The following is an 18,295-nucleotide window of genomic DNA, read 5'->3' on the forward strand; positions in this document are numbered from 1 at the left end:
TTGGGAAAAAAATTAAAAAGACATGGTCATTATTGTGCCTTTTAAGTGCAGACTGCAGCCTTTCTCACATCTTTGCCGTGCCGTTAAGATTCAGGAAAAGACATGTTCTCACATGGCATGTTGTTTTTGTCTCCACAGAGCCGCATTCGCAGGATGTGGAACGACACGGTCAGAAAACAGTCCGAATCGTCTTTCATGACCGGCGACATCAACAGCTCTGCGTCGCTCAATAGAGGTACTCAGTCGATAGGACATTTACATTTACACGCTCCCACTACACACCAGTCTCTCGCTTCAATGTCACTGGATGATTTTTGTCAGAAAAACGTAGGCGAGACCAGTTAGTGTGTAGCTGCAGAAATGTACTCACAGAAACTTTGTTAGGTGTTGAAGTTATAATCCATCTTACCATCTGTGACGGGAGCTTGATAATATCTGATATTTGAAAGGCAGGAAGCACGCCAGGTAAGACTTCTGATCAAAAGTCTGTCGCCCGCTAAAATGTAATGGAACCTGCTGTCTTTAAGTTATGATTAGTTGCTCATTTCAATTTAGCATCTTCCTTTGGACATTTTCAAATCATAACGAATCTTCCCAGATTAGTTCCAGCTACTCCAAACAAAATCAAACTTTTAATTTGCTGGAAAGGGAACAGCCCTTATTTAACATCAACCAATGAGAAATGTCTTAGTGGATAATGAAATGCACACTACTCGTGTTGCTGACAACTGGGATTAAACTGGGGGAAAAAAGATGAATTTACTGGTCAGCATCTTTACTTAAATGAGGGAGTAACCGAACTTTGAAAAACAACAGGAGCTGGGGTGTCCGGGTAGCGTAGCGGTCTATCCCGTTGCCTACCAACACGGGGATCGCCGGTTCAAATCCCCGCGTTACCTCCAGCTCGGTCGGGCGTCCCTACAGACACAATTGGCTGTGTCTGCAATTAGCTGTCTTTGGGAGGGGGAACTGGGGGGGGTAGCGTGATCCTCCCACACACTACGTCCCCCCTGGTGAAACTCCTCACTGCCAGGTGAAAAGAAGCGGCTGGCGACTCCACATGTATCGGAGGAGACGTGGTAGTCCGCAGCCCGGATCGGCAGGGGGAGGGTGGAGCAGCAGCCGGCTCGGGAGAGTGGGGTAATTGGCCGGATACAATTGGGAAGAAAAAAAAAGAAAAACAACAGGAGCTTTGAAGGATAAGAGCCCTTTCTTTGCAGTATGCTGTAATGGAAAATAGCTCATAAAATCAATATTTTGAACCACCAGACACATTTAAATATCCTGCTATTAAAGTTGAAAATGACCGTCAGAATGCTGTTTTGAGAAAGCAGACATTAGTTAGACGTCAAAGAATGTAACCCGACTACATCATTAAGCTGCATTTCCGGGGACGCCTAAAGGAACATTTTGCGGACATGGATGAAGACAGCATACTTGATCTCTGAGTTCTTATGAGTTGCATAGAAAATAAATGCTCGGTTTCTGGATCACATCTACATTAGTGGAAAATAGTAGTCTTTAGCTGCCATTCCTCCCTGATGCTCTCCCTGGCCCTGGCATCTCTTGATCGAGCGCCCGAGCTGCACACCGCTCTCTCTTTAAAATTTGCTCTGAGCTCTTGCTTGCACAGACACTAATGCATCGTTACGATGACGGATTGATGTTCGTCAGTGGGAGGAAGTGTCAAGATCTCAATAATTAGGCACTCAGCTTAGCGCCATCATCCGACACAGCTTTTATCCAGGGCAAGGAGGCTGGGTGGGGGCTGTGCAGAGGGGTTGGAGGGGGGGGGTGTAAAGGTGGGTCGGGCGTTAAGGAGAGGCATAGATCTTTGGCTAGATTAGGGGTTGAGGTGGGGGAGGGGTGGAAATCATTAATACAATTTCACACACTCGGCCCCGTTACCAGGTGGTGAAACATGAGGGCAAAAGCGTTCCAGTGAGCACCGCAGTCTGCCGGGAAGCTGACTCTATCATCTCACAAGCATCGCAACGAACGGATGCAAATAGATCCGCACTTATCCGTGACTGCTCCTGTGTTGTTATTACGGAATTACAGGCAGAGGAGTATATATATATTTGCCTCTAAATTTGTCCTTTTCATTTTGGCACCCTGCATCCCCCCCGCCCCCACTCCTTCTCCTACAAGGGGGAGTGTGCAGCTGACACTCTATGCCAGGCTCCTCTCGAGAGGGAGCCGTGCAATCATCTTGATAGCGTTGCATGTTCAATTTACCCCGGCATTCACGATTACTGCAACACAACCAGTACGGTTTGGAAATTGTCCAATTTATCACAGGCACAATAAGAGGGTATTTGGCATGGGGGGAAAGGAGCTGTTTATCATTTCAAAAGGGAGGCTGGTATTTTTGGAATCCTCTGTAATTAGGGCAAGTGAAAACAACAGCGACGCGGAACATGCTTAGCCGATTACATCAAAACAGCCTCCCGATATCAAAACAATATTCGAATAAACGTATGCTGATTCACCCCAAGACTAAAACAAAACACGGAGATTAGCGGTGAAAGGGGGAGTATCAAGTTCGGAACCCCACCGGAAAGGGCGCCGAATCCGTCTTCAAGTCTAAGACCTCAGCGCTTCCTCGTCTTAGCAGCTGTCCTTGTTAAGGAAGAGACAGACCCTGCTCCTGTTTTGACAAAGGGGGGAGACTCATGGAGCAGTTTGGGGAGACCACCCCCCTCCCCCCCTTCGATTTGTTGCATGACAGATTCAGAGCACTGTAGAGGAACGGTTCATACTGCTGAGGAGAAACTAATTGCTCTATACTTCCACCCCGGATAAAAAGCTGTTTACCCACTCATGCAGAGTACATACTGAAGTGGAAGAACACACGTGTGCAACGTTGATACGCCTTGAATTCGATGTATTAACATTAAATAAATAATCACATGTCACGTTGATGGAGAAGAAGCTTTGCAAACAGGAAGTAGTTGGAAGTAATATTAATATAAAGTATGCTGTGGACTGGCAGCGTACTTGATATTCCCAGCAAGTACGCTGCTGAAAATAAATTATTTTTCACAGCTAGTAAAGAAACTAAATATCAGTGAGTGTGCCTCCTTTAATATCAAAGCTTGCAGCCTTCAAATCTACAGTTAATCACACAGCATGGACCCGTGAAGGATGACTGTAAAGGATGGGAGTGCGGTTGGTGGCGGTGGGGGAGGGGGATGAGTCATTCGGGCCGGATCCTGGCAGCAACTGTCTAAAGACAACCACTGCATACAGCTAATAGAAAAAACGAGACACCTCCAGCCCAGCGGAAAAGAAATGCAATGACCGTCGCGGCTCAGGGAGGACACTTTAAAGTACTTTATTCAGCAACACAAAAAGATGTGATATGAACAAAAAAATAGGAACCATTACCCTCCGAGACATTTCTGGCGCACCCTTGAGAAAATAATAGCAACTGAGAGTTGGCGAGACTTACAATGCTTGCCAGAAGAAGAGCAAAGTTATGAATATAGGCTAAAACGGTTGAGTGATACGTGTGTAGTTTGCATAGTTTTATGGCACTTAAAAGAGCCAGACACAAGGTTTTGGTGATTTTGCCTAAGCAATGGTGACCATCATTGTCCCAAGTGTCTGTATTCTGTCTTTCTTCAGTACATGTACAGTAATTGTGGGGGTGTTATACAGTATGTCTTCTGGCTATGTCGGTGCTTGTTCGCAGTGTTGCCAGCTGTCTGCTAACACCAGTATGGCTGCCTGAATGTGGAGCACGGTGATATGCTTAAAAACTAATGGCCGGCATTGTCATTGACAATACAGTTAACTCACGGTTATTCCATCGGTCCCATTAGTCATGTCTGTCAGCTTCGCCACTTCTCGTAGTAAAAAAACCCGTCACACTAATGATCATGTGATCATTTGACTGTTAATGGCTGTCATTGCTCAGCTGCATCTGCCTGACTGATGTGTATGTTTTCTCTCTCTGTATCCCACTGTTTCTCTGCCTACCCACCTATCTATCTGTCTCTACGTTTTGATTGTCTTCCTTTTTCTATCCTTCTCTCTCTCTCCCGGTGTCTATTTCTGGCTGCTCCAGGGGCTATGGCAAACCATCTTATACCTAATGCGCTCCTGCGTCCTCATGGCACTAACAATCCCTATAATACATTGCTTGGGGAATCGGCCATCTATAACAACCCTCTGGGCATGTACAACACACAAGGTGTGCTAGCTTCTTTTCATTATTTAAAATTGTGGCTAGGGCAGTGTTTTATTTTTACTTTTCTTAATGTCCAGTCATGGGGAACCTTGAAGGTAACACATCTTTGTTCCTGCCCAGGATGTGAAAAGGGTGGGAACCATATCATTGGGGAGTTGGAAATTAATGGGCCTGTGCTGGACCGGGATGCCAGTGTTCAACCTTGAGGGTTTTAACATGGCTCTGATTGAGAAACACTGCTCTAGATGTGTTGTCTGTTTGTCATTAAGGGGGAAAAAAAAAACTTTAGCTGTATCACGAAAAAGCCTACAGCTTCTACGTGGCTGTGGGGTTTTGAGTTGGAGGTGTATCAGGGCTTCGGGTCAGGCCATGCCATGTAGGAGTCGTTCACTAAAGTCTCTCACGACATGATGAGTCACACTGACTATATTCTTGCCTGCCTATTTCAGCACAAACGATGGAGTCCAGTGGAAAAATTTGGAAATATTTAGTCAAATCTCACTGTTTGGCTCACATGGCAGCCTGAAGCCAGATACACTGTCAATCATATGCTTAAACTGTGCTCTAATGTTGTTGATGACGCTCGTGTGCTCTGTCCTCTGTCTCCCTATTTTCAATTATTGTTCTCTTGTAGTGTTTATCATTTCTGTTTGACTGTCAAACATTATGACTCACAACCAATATATCCAAAAAAGGACAAACTTGCACAAATTCCAATGTGGAAAAAAAAAATCAAACACAATGAAACATATTTAGGTAGGATATAGTCATCATTTAGGCCAGTCGTTTTCAAACTTTTTTCCAGGGGACCCAATTTTTATATTCTGCGGCCCATCTGAGGGTCGCGACCCACGGCTTGAAAACCACTAATTTAGGCCATAAATTCCTTCATTTCCTTTTTTTTCTTCTAAATACTAGTAACCTGAAGCAAGCTATTGACCAAACTATGCACATTTAGCAATACAGGCAACATCTGATCCCCTGAACTCACATTTTATCTGCCATCAGACAATTCACTTGACTCCAAATTTAATCTTGCAGAGAATAGCGTTTCTCTAAGGGAAATGCTTTTATCATGTTATTCTAGTGACACAGATCGTAGACAACTTGGATTAATGGGTAGCTATTTAGCTGATGCATACTTTAACCAATGCACCGCATCACAGCAAATGACAGAAGGCTATATATTCAATTAATCTTGCCGTAAAATATTGAAGGAAATATCTGGAAAGATATTAAGAATATTGGAAAATTTGCTGGTTTTAGTGTGCTTCATTTGGATCCTCTGGTATCAGCTGGGAGGATTTTCAAAAAGACAGCGATATAACAAAAACAAAGGATCGTTTCCAAATTCTTCACACATTTGCCAATGAATATTCTTGGGTCCATCTCGCTGGATGTACACAAAATGTGCATGGGGACATGAAGCATACTGCATTCGAGAAGCATTTTCTCGATGCATCATCAGCGTATGTGCACATTTCTCTTCTACCTGTCACTCTTATGCTTATCGTGTTTCTTTTTTTTTCTTTCCTTTCCCTCATGCTGTCCCTAAAAGAGCCCTACAGAGAGACAAGTATGGGAGTCAAACTAAACATTGCTTACCAAATGTAATTGACTTCAGTTCTACATCCTTTTTTCACTCTATACTGACAAAGGGGTAACGAGAAAAAAAAGGAGTCGTTCCCTTTGGAAGTAACGCCAGCTTTAGAACCAAGACCTTAGTCCAGTTTCAGTGTCACTGCACAACGTAGCATCGGGTGCTATATGTAGGGAGGGAATTCAGTGTAAGGCTGTTTCATGCTTAGAAACGTTTTTTGCCTACTCACATCATAGTCTGAACGTTACCGCCAATCAAAACCTGTCAAACTTTGCCACCTCAGCATTTTCACAAGCCACATCAATGCAAATTGCTCTGTTATTTCTCCCTGTCATAAGAATATTGAAACGCTGTGCCCGACTCAGTTTGCCTGCACATGCTTTTGTGCCGCTGACCAAGTCCCTGAAGTTCTCTGGAAACAACATTGTCACATTATCAAGGAGCCAAATTCTGGATTTAATACATCCAACAAGCCTGGTGGTCTCTTCTAAAGTTTGACTTCACTTCCAGAATTTGCATTGATGTAGACACCTCGCACGTTGTCCAAATTAATACAACTTGAAATTTGCACTTTCACTGAATCGGGTAGAACATTACACAATTTGTTGATGCACAGCTACCAGTTTGTTTTATGTTAGTGTATTTGTTTTATGATGCTGGTAGTACTCATGGCTTTTTTAAAAGAAGTCGTAGTTATGAGGACAGCAAAAATAAATTCAAATTGATTTTTATTTTTTTTGGTCAGTAATACACAGTTATCATGCTCATATGGGACAATATGGCTGGGGTCCAAGTCTGCATTTGGTGTCCTGTTTTGTGCATCACTAAGTGTTAAATGCATGGCTTTGCCCTGTGCGTTTGTCTTGTGTTATGGTTAAATTTGATTTTTTTTTTAAGTCACACATATATCAGTGTTTGTTGTGTTTTTGTGTTGTGAGATTACAGTAGACTGGTTTTAGAATGCATTTCTGTCTGTTTTTATGCAACAAGGTAAGTGTGTATGAAGCTGATATTCACACAGTATAAATTACATTTATGGATATTGTTGCTAGACCAGAAAGGTTTTTTTTTTGTGTGTGTGCGTGTTTACAATCTCTTATTGAAAAGAGAAAAAATTAATCCAGATCAAAAGCATGAGGATCAGCGCTTACAAATGCTAAACAAGTTTATGTTTGGTGGATGTAATTTGTGTTTGTAAAAATGGCTGACATTTAGCTGTGGTTATTGGCTCCCATCAAATTTTTACTGCCGATTTCTCATACACCCGTGTTCTATCCCCGACCCCTACCAAACCCGTGTTTGTCATTCCAGAGGGAATCCTGAACAATGCCCGGGATACAAGTGTCATGGATACTCTACCACTGAATGGTAACCATGGCAACAGCTACAGCATCGCCAGCGCTGAGTACATGAGTGACTGTGTCCAGATCATCGACCGGGGCTACAACCACAAGGAGACCACCCTCGAAAAGAAGATCCTGAAAGAGCTCACCTCCAACTACATCCCCTCCTTCCTCAACAACACACACGAGCACTCTGCCGAGCAGAACCGAAACCTGATGAACAAGCTAGTCAACAACGTCAGCAACGGCGGCAAGGACACCGGTTATGGGATGGGCATGGGCATGGGCATGGGACTGGGCATGAACACCACGCTGGGCCTGGACGACCATTCCTCCTTCGGGCCGCACCACGACGAGGGCCTGGGCCTGGAGCTGATCCGCGAGGAATCTAACGCCCCCCTCCTGCCCCAGCGGCCGCCGCCACCCTTGCAGGCGGTGGACAACCTCCACAATCATCTCCACCAGTCGGTGCCACCTCCCCTTCCTCTCACTCACCACCCCTTCAACTCTGCCACCACCTCCTCCTCCGCGCGGAGGAGGATCCCCCAGGAGAATAGCGAAAGCTTTTTCCCCCTACTTAACAACGAGCACACCCAGGACGAGGGCTCGTCACCCAGCCACAACCACCAGAGAGACTCCCTCTACACCAGCATGCCCATGCTGGCCGGCCTGCCGGACGTGTCCACAGCCTCGCCTGATGGGTCCAAGGACGGCGTAGACACAAAGAGCCAAGAGGCCAGCTCAGACGACGTCTACTACAAGAGCATGCCCAACTTGGGCTCACGCAACCACCTCCATCAGCTGCACTCCTACTACCAGCTTGGACGGGGAAGCAGCGACGGCTTCATTGTGCCCCCCAACAAAGAGGATCTGTCCCCTGAAGAGGCCCACCAGGAGCCCTCACACTTGGTCACCAGCCTATAGACAGAGCCCTACCATCAAACCCCTCCAGTGTTGCTCCTCTTTTCACCGTGATCTTCCTATTCTTCCCAGTGTCACCTTGTTCTGATTGGTCGTTGGCAGTGGTAGCCTTTGTTTCTATTCTGTGTCCTGCAAGACTGAAGCAGAGCGAAAAAACAGCTCTGCCGTATCGCCGTTACTGACCACAAACAGAATACTTTATCGCTGCGTTTGGCGGCTAATGTGTGACTATACTTGGTAAGACATGCGGGAATCTATTGATGTTGTGTTTCTCTATCGTGGAGACTCAAACCCTGCGTGGATAGATGTGTTTTGTCTCTTTGTGAGAGGAAACGGGCACTCGTGCAGGATTCTTCGGCCTCAGAGATCCAGTCTGACAGTCCAAAGGAACTACAAATGGCCCAAAAAATACTTGATGTGTAGAGTACACCAGAATATATGGGGAAATAAGAGAAGACTATTTTATTATACTTCTGTATCCATATTGGCTTTTTGAAAGATTTTCTCCCTCTTTGGTGAGTTGCAGCACATTTTGTTTGCTGACGTGTCCCTGCAATGGAGAAAAGAAAAAAGGAAAAAAAAAACAGATTTTGGACAATTGTTCTGAAGGAAGTGATCGTATGCTTTGGAGCATAGCTGTTCTTTTATGTTTCCTTTTACTGTAATAACAGTTGTTAAAAGGGAGAATAAACTAATAAGAGGATTATGAGATATTTCTATGTAATTGTACAGATACTAGCATTGCACATAATAGTACGCTTTTTTTGTTCCACTCAAACCCTTTGTCTCTGTAAATGTAGTGGTTAGGAACAGTTTTGTTCTGTTGTGCTGGCCTCTCTGGGTTTCTGATACCAGTCTGCTTTGGGGTTGTTGTTGTTTTTTTTTTTCCTTTTTCCTTTTTATCACTTTCCAATAAAACAACCATTGAAACAGCAACAGAATAACATGGGGGGAAAAAACTGCAAACACTTATCGTACCGACATTTTTGTGCAATTTCTCCACATTTGTTTTCAGACCTGAGTTTGTTTTTTCTTTTTTTTCCGTTGTTTTTTTTTCCTCGGTGTAGATAGGAGATTTCATAGATACAGTAATTGCGCTGCGGGGGCAGAATCAGTCCTTAAGTGTCCATAAGTGTCCATAAAGTTAACCGTGAGACGCTCGGTGCAGAGTGCACCCGGCATTACGTTTGGCATCCGGAGGACACTTGTGCTTCACAAGAAGAGAACAAATCCAATATTGATGAGCACTCGGCACTTGTATAAAAAAAGAAAAGGAAAAAAAAGAGAAATGAAAGATGGCTGTTTTACTTATTAAAGAAAGAGCTTTTAGAGTGAGAAAATTGGGAAAGTGTTTTTTTTTCCCGCTTCCTCGAGGGGGGAAATATATTTATTTATTTGTTAAAAAAAACAATAACAAGGGGGAAATGGAGGTAATACATCTAGCGGCACAGACACGTTTTTATTACTGGCTATGATTATGGCTCTTTATTTATTCCTTTTTGTATTGGTTTCCAAATTGAATGACCTCATAACTAATATTTGTTGTAACAGTGAAACTTGTTTGCCAACAAATAAATTACTGATTAAGATTTATCACGTAGATACTGGGGAGGATTCTGGTGTTTTGTCTGCATCGTGGCACCCCTACTGACGGAAAGACAGCTTCGAACTGGAGGACGGTCTCTTTATTTTTGTTCCACCGTCCCTCAGTCACTTTGCACGGGGGGGGGGGGGGTCAAAAGCCCTGCAACAACTGCCCCCGTGGGGGTAAAGGGTGGGTTCTGTAAGCTCTGTCCTGCTTTTCCAGCAAGAAAGAGCAGTGATACCAATAAGCTGGCTGTAATAAATGTGTGAGTGTCACTGCCGCATTAACCTCGTATCTATCCCGCTCAGGTGAAGTTTACCCAGGCTCCAGCTGTAAGCGTGGGGAAAGTCCTCTGCACCGTTCATCGCTGAGCAAGGCATGAAAAGGATACATGTAGGTTTTATACGCTGAAGAGACCATTTGTCGGATAGTTTCCCAGCCATGCCTTTCTCTGATCGTGATGATGAGTGCCATGTGTCAAGAGGTCGGGGGTCAGATGGTGCCGGTTTGCTGGATACGATTACGGCTGTTGTGAGTTTGCTGTGGTGTGATATACCACTATCATTATATCATGAGATTACAGTGTTCTTTTGTAATTTGGTAAAACAACAAATAATAGATGGTTTAATTTCAGAGAAGAAATGTATGAGAATACTTGAATCAGTTCATCTGGACACAGCGTTTATTGACGGATATGTTTCATCACTCATCTAAGTGACCTCTTCAGTTTAATCTGATATCCCCACTCTTATAAACAGCACAGTGGCTTAATGACTGAAACCAACGACCAGTTTCATATGCAAACTGCCGCGGCCATTAACTAGAGTTTCAATGGCCATGTGTACTATTCACAGAGGATTGGGAATGGTTGCAAACACAGCATTGTAAGATGGTGACAGATGTACTCTTAGTGCCCCCCCCCCCCGGTTCAGGGATGGTTCTTCCCTCTTCACATAGATGGATGGCCTCTTTGACTCCCCGTTCAAACCGGGCCACCACTGGCCAGTAGATGGACTGCAGAGTCCTGGCCTGACTCGTTAGCTCTTTCGTGTCGTGCCATCCTCTTGGCCAGCGTCTTTTTGGTTTCCCCCATGCACAAGTCACAGCGATCCTCCTGGCCCTGGCACTTAACAGCATACATTATATTGCTCTGTTTGTGCCAGGGGGCCCGATCCTTGGGATGGCCTAATTTCTGGCGTATCGTGTTTTGATTTACTCATTAGGGCAAACTTACAAATATAAAATTGAAAGTCTTCATCAAAGAAGTCATGTTTACCAATCTGTTTAGCAACAATCATGCAGTAAACACAATTTTTGTTTGAAAGTTGTTTTTTTAATTTATTAAATGACTGCAAGCATGTCTGCAAATGGGGAAATGTATTCAGGGATATTGTAGTCGCTGCATGTTGCCTACTGTTTAAAATCTACACTTGCCCAGTTTGCAGCTATGGACACATGTGGATCAAAGAAAGGGGCTTTGTGTTATGCTCTATACAGCCCGTGGACCATTGGTTATAAGAGTCAATATGACAATCTGCAATACCCGTTTTTATTCAGTGTTTGTGAATATAAAACATTGGATCAAGTACAAGGGATGATGCAGCCTCAAGGTTGATTATTTCCCCCAAAATCTAATATTAAAAACACATAAGGGCTGAATTATTTTGTTAAGAGTATGAATAAATCCCTCTCATCTTGTTAACACAAAATGTAAGTCAGACCAAAGTCAGTAATCACATTTAACTTGTCATGTTTAAAATCCTTGACGACGTCATAAAAAACATTAAGCTTTTTTTATTATTTGTTAATGGATAATATTGTGTTTCTTATACATTCATCTATAACTTGGTAATTATCTCAAGCGCTGTGAGGGAGTGGTCCAGTCTTCATTAATATTCATGAGCTCGCATTTGAGTGACAAGTCAAGCAAGGATTGGTAAGTGTGGGCGGGATTTCATAGTTTGATGGTCTAATCTGATTGGCTGTATGTAAACGAGAGCTGCCGATGAGATAAAAGCGAGAGAAAAATTGTGTGAGAAGCTGAACTAGGAAGAGCTAATTTGAAAAGACAAAAACAGAAACACTTAATTCTGCCTTTTACACTTTTTTGTAGAGAAAGTACATCATGTTTAAGTTCTGGTCTGACGTTAAGGCCATGATTATTTCTATGATGTGTATTCACTGAACGTGCGTGTTAAGTACAGTTAAGTGGGGGGGGGGTGTAAAGTTTCTAAGTTAACATCAGACGTTATGACCTACATCAGGGATCTAGAACAATCAAGCGGTATCTTACAAAATGCTTGATTTGCTGCTCTATTCAGCAGACCGACTCCAGGAGCGATAAACTCGTCATATTTTATATGACAGATTAGCTCATGACACTTGGGCATATTCTGCATGCAGAGTAGGCAGAAAAGTAAAAACTTGGTCGCTGATTCATGGGTAGAGGCTAGTTCCCATCGATGCAGAGAACGGTCAACTGAGCATGCGCAAGTACTCGATGCCTCCGTTTGGGTAGGTTAAGGTTAGGGTTAGGGCGGGGTTAGGGTTAAAGTTGGCTAATCAGACGCGGAGTAGGGGTGGGACTTCCTAGAATCCCGAGAATCCTAGCGCCTGGATGCTACGCGGGGCGTGTGGAGGCATGGTAGAGGCATTTCGCGCATGCTCAGTTGACCGTTCTCTACTCCATTTCCGTTCTCTGCATCCATGGGAACTAGCCTCTGCCCTGATTCATGGCGGTCGGTGGCTTGAGTGAGAGGGGGTCCTCCCTATAGTCCCCGGGTCCTATAGTCCCCGGGTCCTATGTTCCCCGCTTTGTATGAGACCGGGGAATATCGGACCTTTTTGTATACAGAGGGCCCTATATTCCCCACTTTTCCCCAAAAGGGTCCTATGTTCCCCGTTTTGTATGTGCAGGGGAACATAGGACCTTTCTTTATAAAAAGGGTCCTATGTTCCCCTAGGGCACCCGGGGAACATAGGACCCTTTTTATAAAGAAAGGTCCTATGTTCCCCGGTCAGCAGGTTTGACGCTGTTTGGCGCAAAAAGTGCATTTTCAATAATGCATTATTTAGGGCAGATTATTAAGAAGACAATGAATCATACGATTTCTATTTTTATATCACAAAAACGAATTCACAAAGTCCAGGTTGGCTAAAGTATGTGGAAACTTTCGACACTACACAAATTCAATTTATGAGGCTATAGCCTATATTTGGGCGCATAACCCACCCCGGTAGTTCTCTGATATTTATGCGCGAAATGTGTCACTTACCGAGGAAAATGCTCCTCGCCGAGTAGGTGAGCTGGCTCGTCTGTGTCTGAATGTAATATAGTAAGCCTGTGTTCCTTGGGCAACTGTACCCGGGCGTAGCTCAGTCGGTAGAGCTCTCGCCTATGGATCGCAAGGTCGTGAGTTCGATCCCGGGTGCCGCCAACTCAGCGTATGAGTAGCACATTGTGCGAGAAGTGCTGGGAGCTGAGGATAGGTGTTGTGTTCCGTCCTCAGCAGTCCATCTCCCAGAGGTCTAGTGCATTGTACCAAGGATAGACTCCTGCGTAAGCTAGCTGATATCGACAATAGGCCAATTCCGACCCACTTCTTCTATGTTCGCTAGAAAGCCGTCGTTCCCATCATAACCACACCAGCTTATTGGGAAAAGCATCTGACAGATATTAGATAGAAACCATCTGCTCAGTAAGGCCCTTTAAGCATCATAATTGTAATGATAATAATAATAACATAATAATAATGACAATAATAATGATAATAATAATAGCCTAATAATAATAATGATGATGATGATGATAATAATAATAATAATAACAATATAGCCTTATATTAGAAATGCTAAAAATTGGATAATTGAAATATTTATAATTATAAAGTAGGCTAATATAGCATGGTAATAACAATAAAATAATAATATGTGCCTGGTCTCTTAAGATTCTAAGATGCTGTATGCTACAGAAATAACGGGACATAGGCCTAGGCTAATGAATACGCCTTTTTGACAAAATATGAATGAAAGGCTAATCAACAACGCTAAAGCTGAATCACAAAACACATATTGCTCGAAAAATAATTTATAAATAGCCAAATGCACACATGATTTCGAGTTTGGAAATATTTAAGACTTGTCGAGGATGTGTGGTCATCTGCATCCAAGTTTCCTGGCGTTCTAAACCACATGATCAAAATTCACCTATGTCTAAACCGCCCGCCAACTTGCAACAATTTGCAACAATCGGTTGTTATCGGTGATAACTCGTGGACTCACTGTCATGTGCTTACTAGCCTACAAGAAGACAAACAATGGCGATAGTTATGGATGGTGATCGAGGGGGCAAAGTGTTGGTACATGAGAACTTCAGATATCAGAAGCACCGCACCAATCAAGACACCATTAGATGGAGGTGCTGGAGGTGAAACTGTAGAGTGCCACTGATCACAAATAGATCTGAAGTGGAGGACGTGGATGCTAACATTATTGTGCACGATGTTGGGGAACACGTGCATCCCCCTGACGGAGAAATGGTGCACCGTGCAGAATTCCGACAGCGGGTGGTTGCAGAAGTTGCGAGGGAGCCAACAGTCCCAATCAGAAGGATCTATAATGCGCAAAGGGTCCTGCAGCGTCGGCAATGTCAAATCCAGGGTTTTAGCCCCTCTTTGCTGAGTAGCCTAATGGACTAGGACTACTCATTTTGATTTTTTGAAGAAGAAAAAAGCCTTAACGTTAGCCTAGTTAGGCCTTGGAGATTTTTGTTTTAGACCATGCCTTTTCTGGGGGGCTTCTGCCATAGACCAACCCTTTTTCAGCCAAGCTTTTACTAGAAGCATTTTGTTATTAATAGCCTATTATCAGCATTACTATTGATAGTATTATGCCTGCAATTGTTATTTGTTATTAGGCCTCTTTTATAATTAGGCTATTATTATTATTATCATTATTATTATTAGGCTGTAATTATTATTATTATTATGTATTATTTATTATTATTATTGATATTATTACTATTACTATTATTATTATTATTATCATTATTAAAGAAGAACATCAAAGGATGTAAGGTAGCACTCATCAAATGAAAAAAAGACACAATTCTCTATTTTACCATTTCATTGTTTGGCATCAGTCATTAACTTGGCCGGGTGGTCTTCTTCAGAAACCTTAATGACTGATGCCAAACAATAAAATGGTGAAATAGAGGACTGCCTCTGTTATTTTTTTACCATTTGGTGAGTGTTACCTTACATCCTTTGATGTTCGTCTTTGATTCATGTTTTTGGTTTAGCACCTCCACAAGCCTTTAGTTTTTTGAGAAGCACATATTATTATTATTAGGCAATTAGCCTATTGTGTAAGGTAAGCGGCCCCCGTTGATGGATACTTTGTGCTGGTCCTAAATTTCAAGTCCTGGTCTAAGTTCTCTGCCTAAAAAGTTCATCATTAAAGTCTTTTTGAAAGAAAGTCTGCCAAGTGATTTAATATGGAAAACGATCTGCAAAGTAACAAGAAAGTGGCTGAAGTGTCCAGTGCTGTGCAAATTGAACTTTGAGCGAAGGTGGAAATGGCTAGGTTATACTGGTAGGCGGGCCTACTGCAAGACAAACTTGCGTTGATTGCCGACTGTCCATGCTGAGCCGGAGAGCCAACTAACTAGGCCTACTGCAGTAAATATTGGTAAGAAATAACAATAAAGCAAATTACAGCCTCCCCTAGGCCGAATTTGGATACGCACTCAAGGTGGCCTGCGATATACAACAGCCAACAATGGTAATACGGCCTAATTTAATCAGCGGAGGAATAGATTGTCGTAGCCTACATCTCAGCCATGACCCAAGTTTTTATTATTTTGGACCCGTTAAGGAAATAATTTGCAAAAAGGGTTCTAAGTTCCCCGGTTTGTTCCTCGATTGGCAATAGCGGGGAATATAGGACCCTTTATTTGGAAAAAGGTCCTGTGTTCCCCTGGAAACAGCGGGAATATAGGACCCTTTTTCCAAAAGAGGGTCCTATGTTCCCCGGTGTCTATTGCAACGGGGATTATAGGACCTTTTTAGGGGAAAACGGGGAATATGGGACCCTTTTTTTTCGAAAGGGTCCTATGTTCCCCGATCGGGGAACATAGGACCCGGGGAATATAGGACCCGGGGACTATAGGCACGGCCCCCCAGGAAAACGTACAACGGCACGCCACTTAAAAGTCGGAGTCCCTACTTGTAAATTCGGGGCAAATCCATCTACCCCGACACAATGGAGAAGCAGTTGTCTGACGTCACACAACAATGGCGGCACCCATGGGGGCGAGCAGGGTAAACCGTCAACTAAAAGGCAAGTCAAGTATTTGTATTTAACATGGATGTATTATAGTAGACTACTACAATACGTCCGTGGTATTTAATTACAATAATACATACTATCATATAGTAAAACCTGTTCGTCATGTAAATTAATGTGAAAATATGTCCGACAATGTTATCTATTAGATAGCTGGTTGTGGTAAACAAGCTCTGGGAGGTATCTCTGCGCTAAAGTTAATTCAGTTGATACCAATAAAAACGCCAGCGTATCAGTCAGCCATTATTTTATTTTTTTACGTTTGGCGTCGTGCACCTGGAATGCTTGGAGGTCGGAAATTGGAAATTTCCAGCTGGGGAAATTCCGACCTCGGGCTGAACGGGCCGCGGTATTAATAGGTCTCTGACTTGGGGGCAGGGAGAACGTGCAGTCGCCCTCACTGCCACATCAGTTTGACTGGCATTTGCAAACGGGGCGAGTTAATGAAATTTGCTGAAGAAGTGACTCTGGCCCCCGCTGCACTTTATTAATGAGTCATTACGCAAGCTCCCAAGCTGTCCCGGGCCCTCCGATGCCACCGACGTACTTGCTTGCGCTGCACAAAACGCTGCTTAGAGTCAACAGTAATGCAGGATCCGAAGCCAGGGAGGCTGGACCGCCGACATGAGACCTGGCCGCCGCGGCTCTGGGATTCGCATCCTCGCACGTTGATGTTTACTGGCACGTAGGTTGGCCGTAATAGCTTTGCTTTGACGAGCTGATGGGTCCCTCTAATGAACAACGCTAGACCACCCCGTTAGTCTTTATATCCACATTGTTCAGCCGGATGAGGACATTCTCTGCGCCGCAGCGTCTGAAAAGCAACATGGATTTTATTGACTCCGCTGTCAGACCGGAGATTGACATATTTAATTTGTATTGGTTTCCTGCTTTTCCTTCTTCACCGCAGAGTAATTGTTGACATGTGCTCAATGATCCCAAAATAGAGGTCTCGGGAGCCCCCTTAAGAAATGAACAGTGCATTTTAAGGGCCCCGGCTTTGCTTTTTGTAACATGTCTTCATGGTGACTGAGAGAAACCAAATGTCTCCTAACCATCTTTGTGTTGAACACCTATTTTGTACAGAGAAATATTTCCTTTTTGCCCCCCCCCCCAGCTCATTTAAAATAGCACGGCACCAGAAATTGTCCTTACATACACTCACGGGCTCTTTTCTTTCCTGACATTCATTTCCAACTTCCAAATCCCCCGAGAGACTTCTCCTCTGGCAAAACATCCTGCTCGACAATCCATGTGACCAGAGATATCCTTGTTGCTGACAGCGAAGGGCGATGTCTGCTATCCCCTCATCCCTCCACCCCCACCCCCACCCCACCCCTGCACCTCACCTCCCTCCCGCTCCAACATATACATCCCAATCCATGCCATTCTCCTCATCCGCAAGGTGGGCCGCTTCGTGGTGCTTACCGTTTAGCACCTTCATTTCGTTCTTTTGACCTTAACATAGCAGTGTGTGTGTGTGTGTGTGTGTATGACTGACATTTCTCAGTGGAAAATGCAATATTTCAAGAGTGTTTAGGCATTAAAATGCATTGTAATAACATTTCTAGCGAGAAATGTGCAATTTATTTTCATCATCTTCATTCAGTGAATGTGTTATGGTCTTTAGGTTGTTGGTTATTACAAAGATTCTTACAAGGATGAGGATGGTCACATCCTTGATGGGGAGAACAATGGTTTGAATGGGGAGTCAAAGAAAGAGGCCATCTGTGTGAAGCGGGAACGACCATCCCTGAAGTGAGTGGGTGGGTGGGGGTTAAGAGTACATCTGTCTGCATCTTACAATGCTGTGATTGCAAACATTCCCAGATCTTCTGTGAATAGTACACGTGGCCTTTGTAACGCTAGTTAATGCTCACGCCCATATTTGTATATGAAACCGATCGTTGGTTTCGGTCGTTATGCAGCTGTGTTGTTTATAAGGGTGGGGAGACCTGCAGTCAGTTTAGACTGAAGAGGTCACTTACATGAGTGATGAGACATATCTGTCAGTAAACGTTGTATCCAGATGAACTGACTCAACCTTCTTTGAAGATTCTTTCAGGTTGCAATGCAACGTTTCCGACATTGAACACAACCCCAAAATGCGTTTCTACAATACCAAATGGAATATTTTAAGATGGTTTCGGCATTAAACTACACTTTGATAACATTTCTAGCGAGAAACGTACATTTTCACAATCTTCGTCCAGTGACTGTACCTTATCTTTAGTGTGTCAGTTATTATAAAAATTCTTTATACTCATTCTTTTGGAATGTTGTCGCAATGCAACGTTCCCGACATT

The 18,295-nt window shown here is 43.6% G+C and overlaps 1 protein-coding gene across 1 annotated transcript in view; it reads left to right on the plus strand.

Moving 5' to 3' along the window:
• The window catches only part of LOC130130478 (adhesion G protein-coupled receptor L3-like), a 257,830-nt gene extending 249,582 nt beyond the window's left edge, over positions 1-8,248 (plus strand). Inside the window, exons 22-24 of the mRNA XM_056300187.1 lie at positions 139-235; positions 5,754-5,771; positions 7,107-8,248. Of these exons, the coding sequence (XP_056156162.1) occupies positions 139-235; positions 5,754-5,771; positions 7,107-8,062 (1,071 nt within the window). The 3' untranslated portion in view covers positions 8,063-8,248. The remainder of the gene's footprint in view (positions 1-138; positions 236-5,753; positions 5,772-7,106) is intronic.
• The last annotated feature ends 10,047 nt before the right edge of the window (positions 8,249-18,295 follow it).

This window comes from Lampris incognitus, chromosome 20 (genome assembly GCF_029633865.1).
Source record: "Lampris incognitus isolate fLamInc1 chromosome 20, fLamInc1.hap2, whole genome shotgun sequence".
In the NCBI taxonomy this organism is placed as follows: domain Eukaryota; kingdom Metazoa; phylum Chordata; class Actinopteri; order Lampriformes; family Lampridae; genus Lampris; species Lampris incognitus.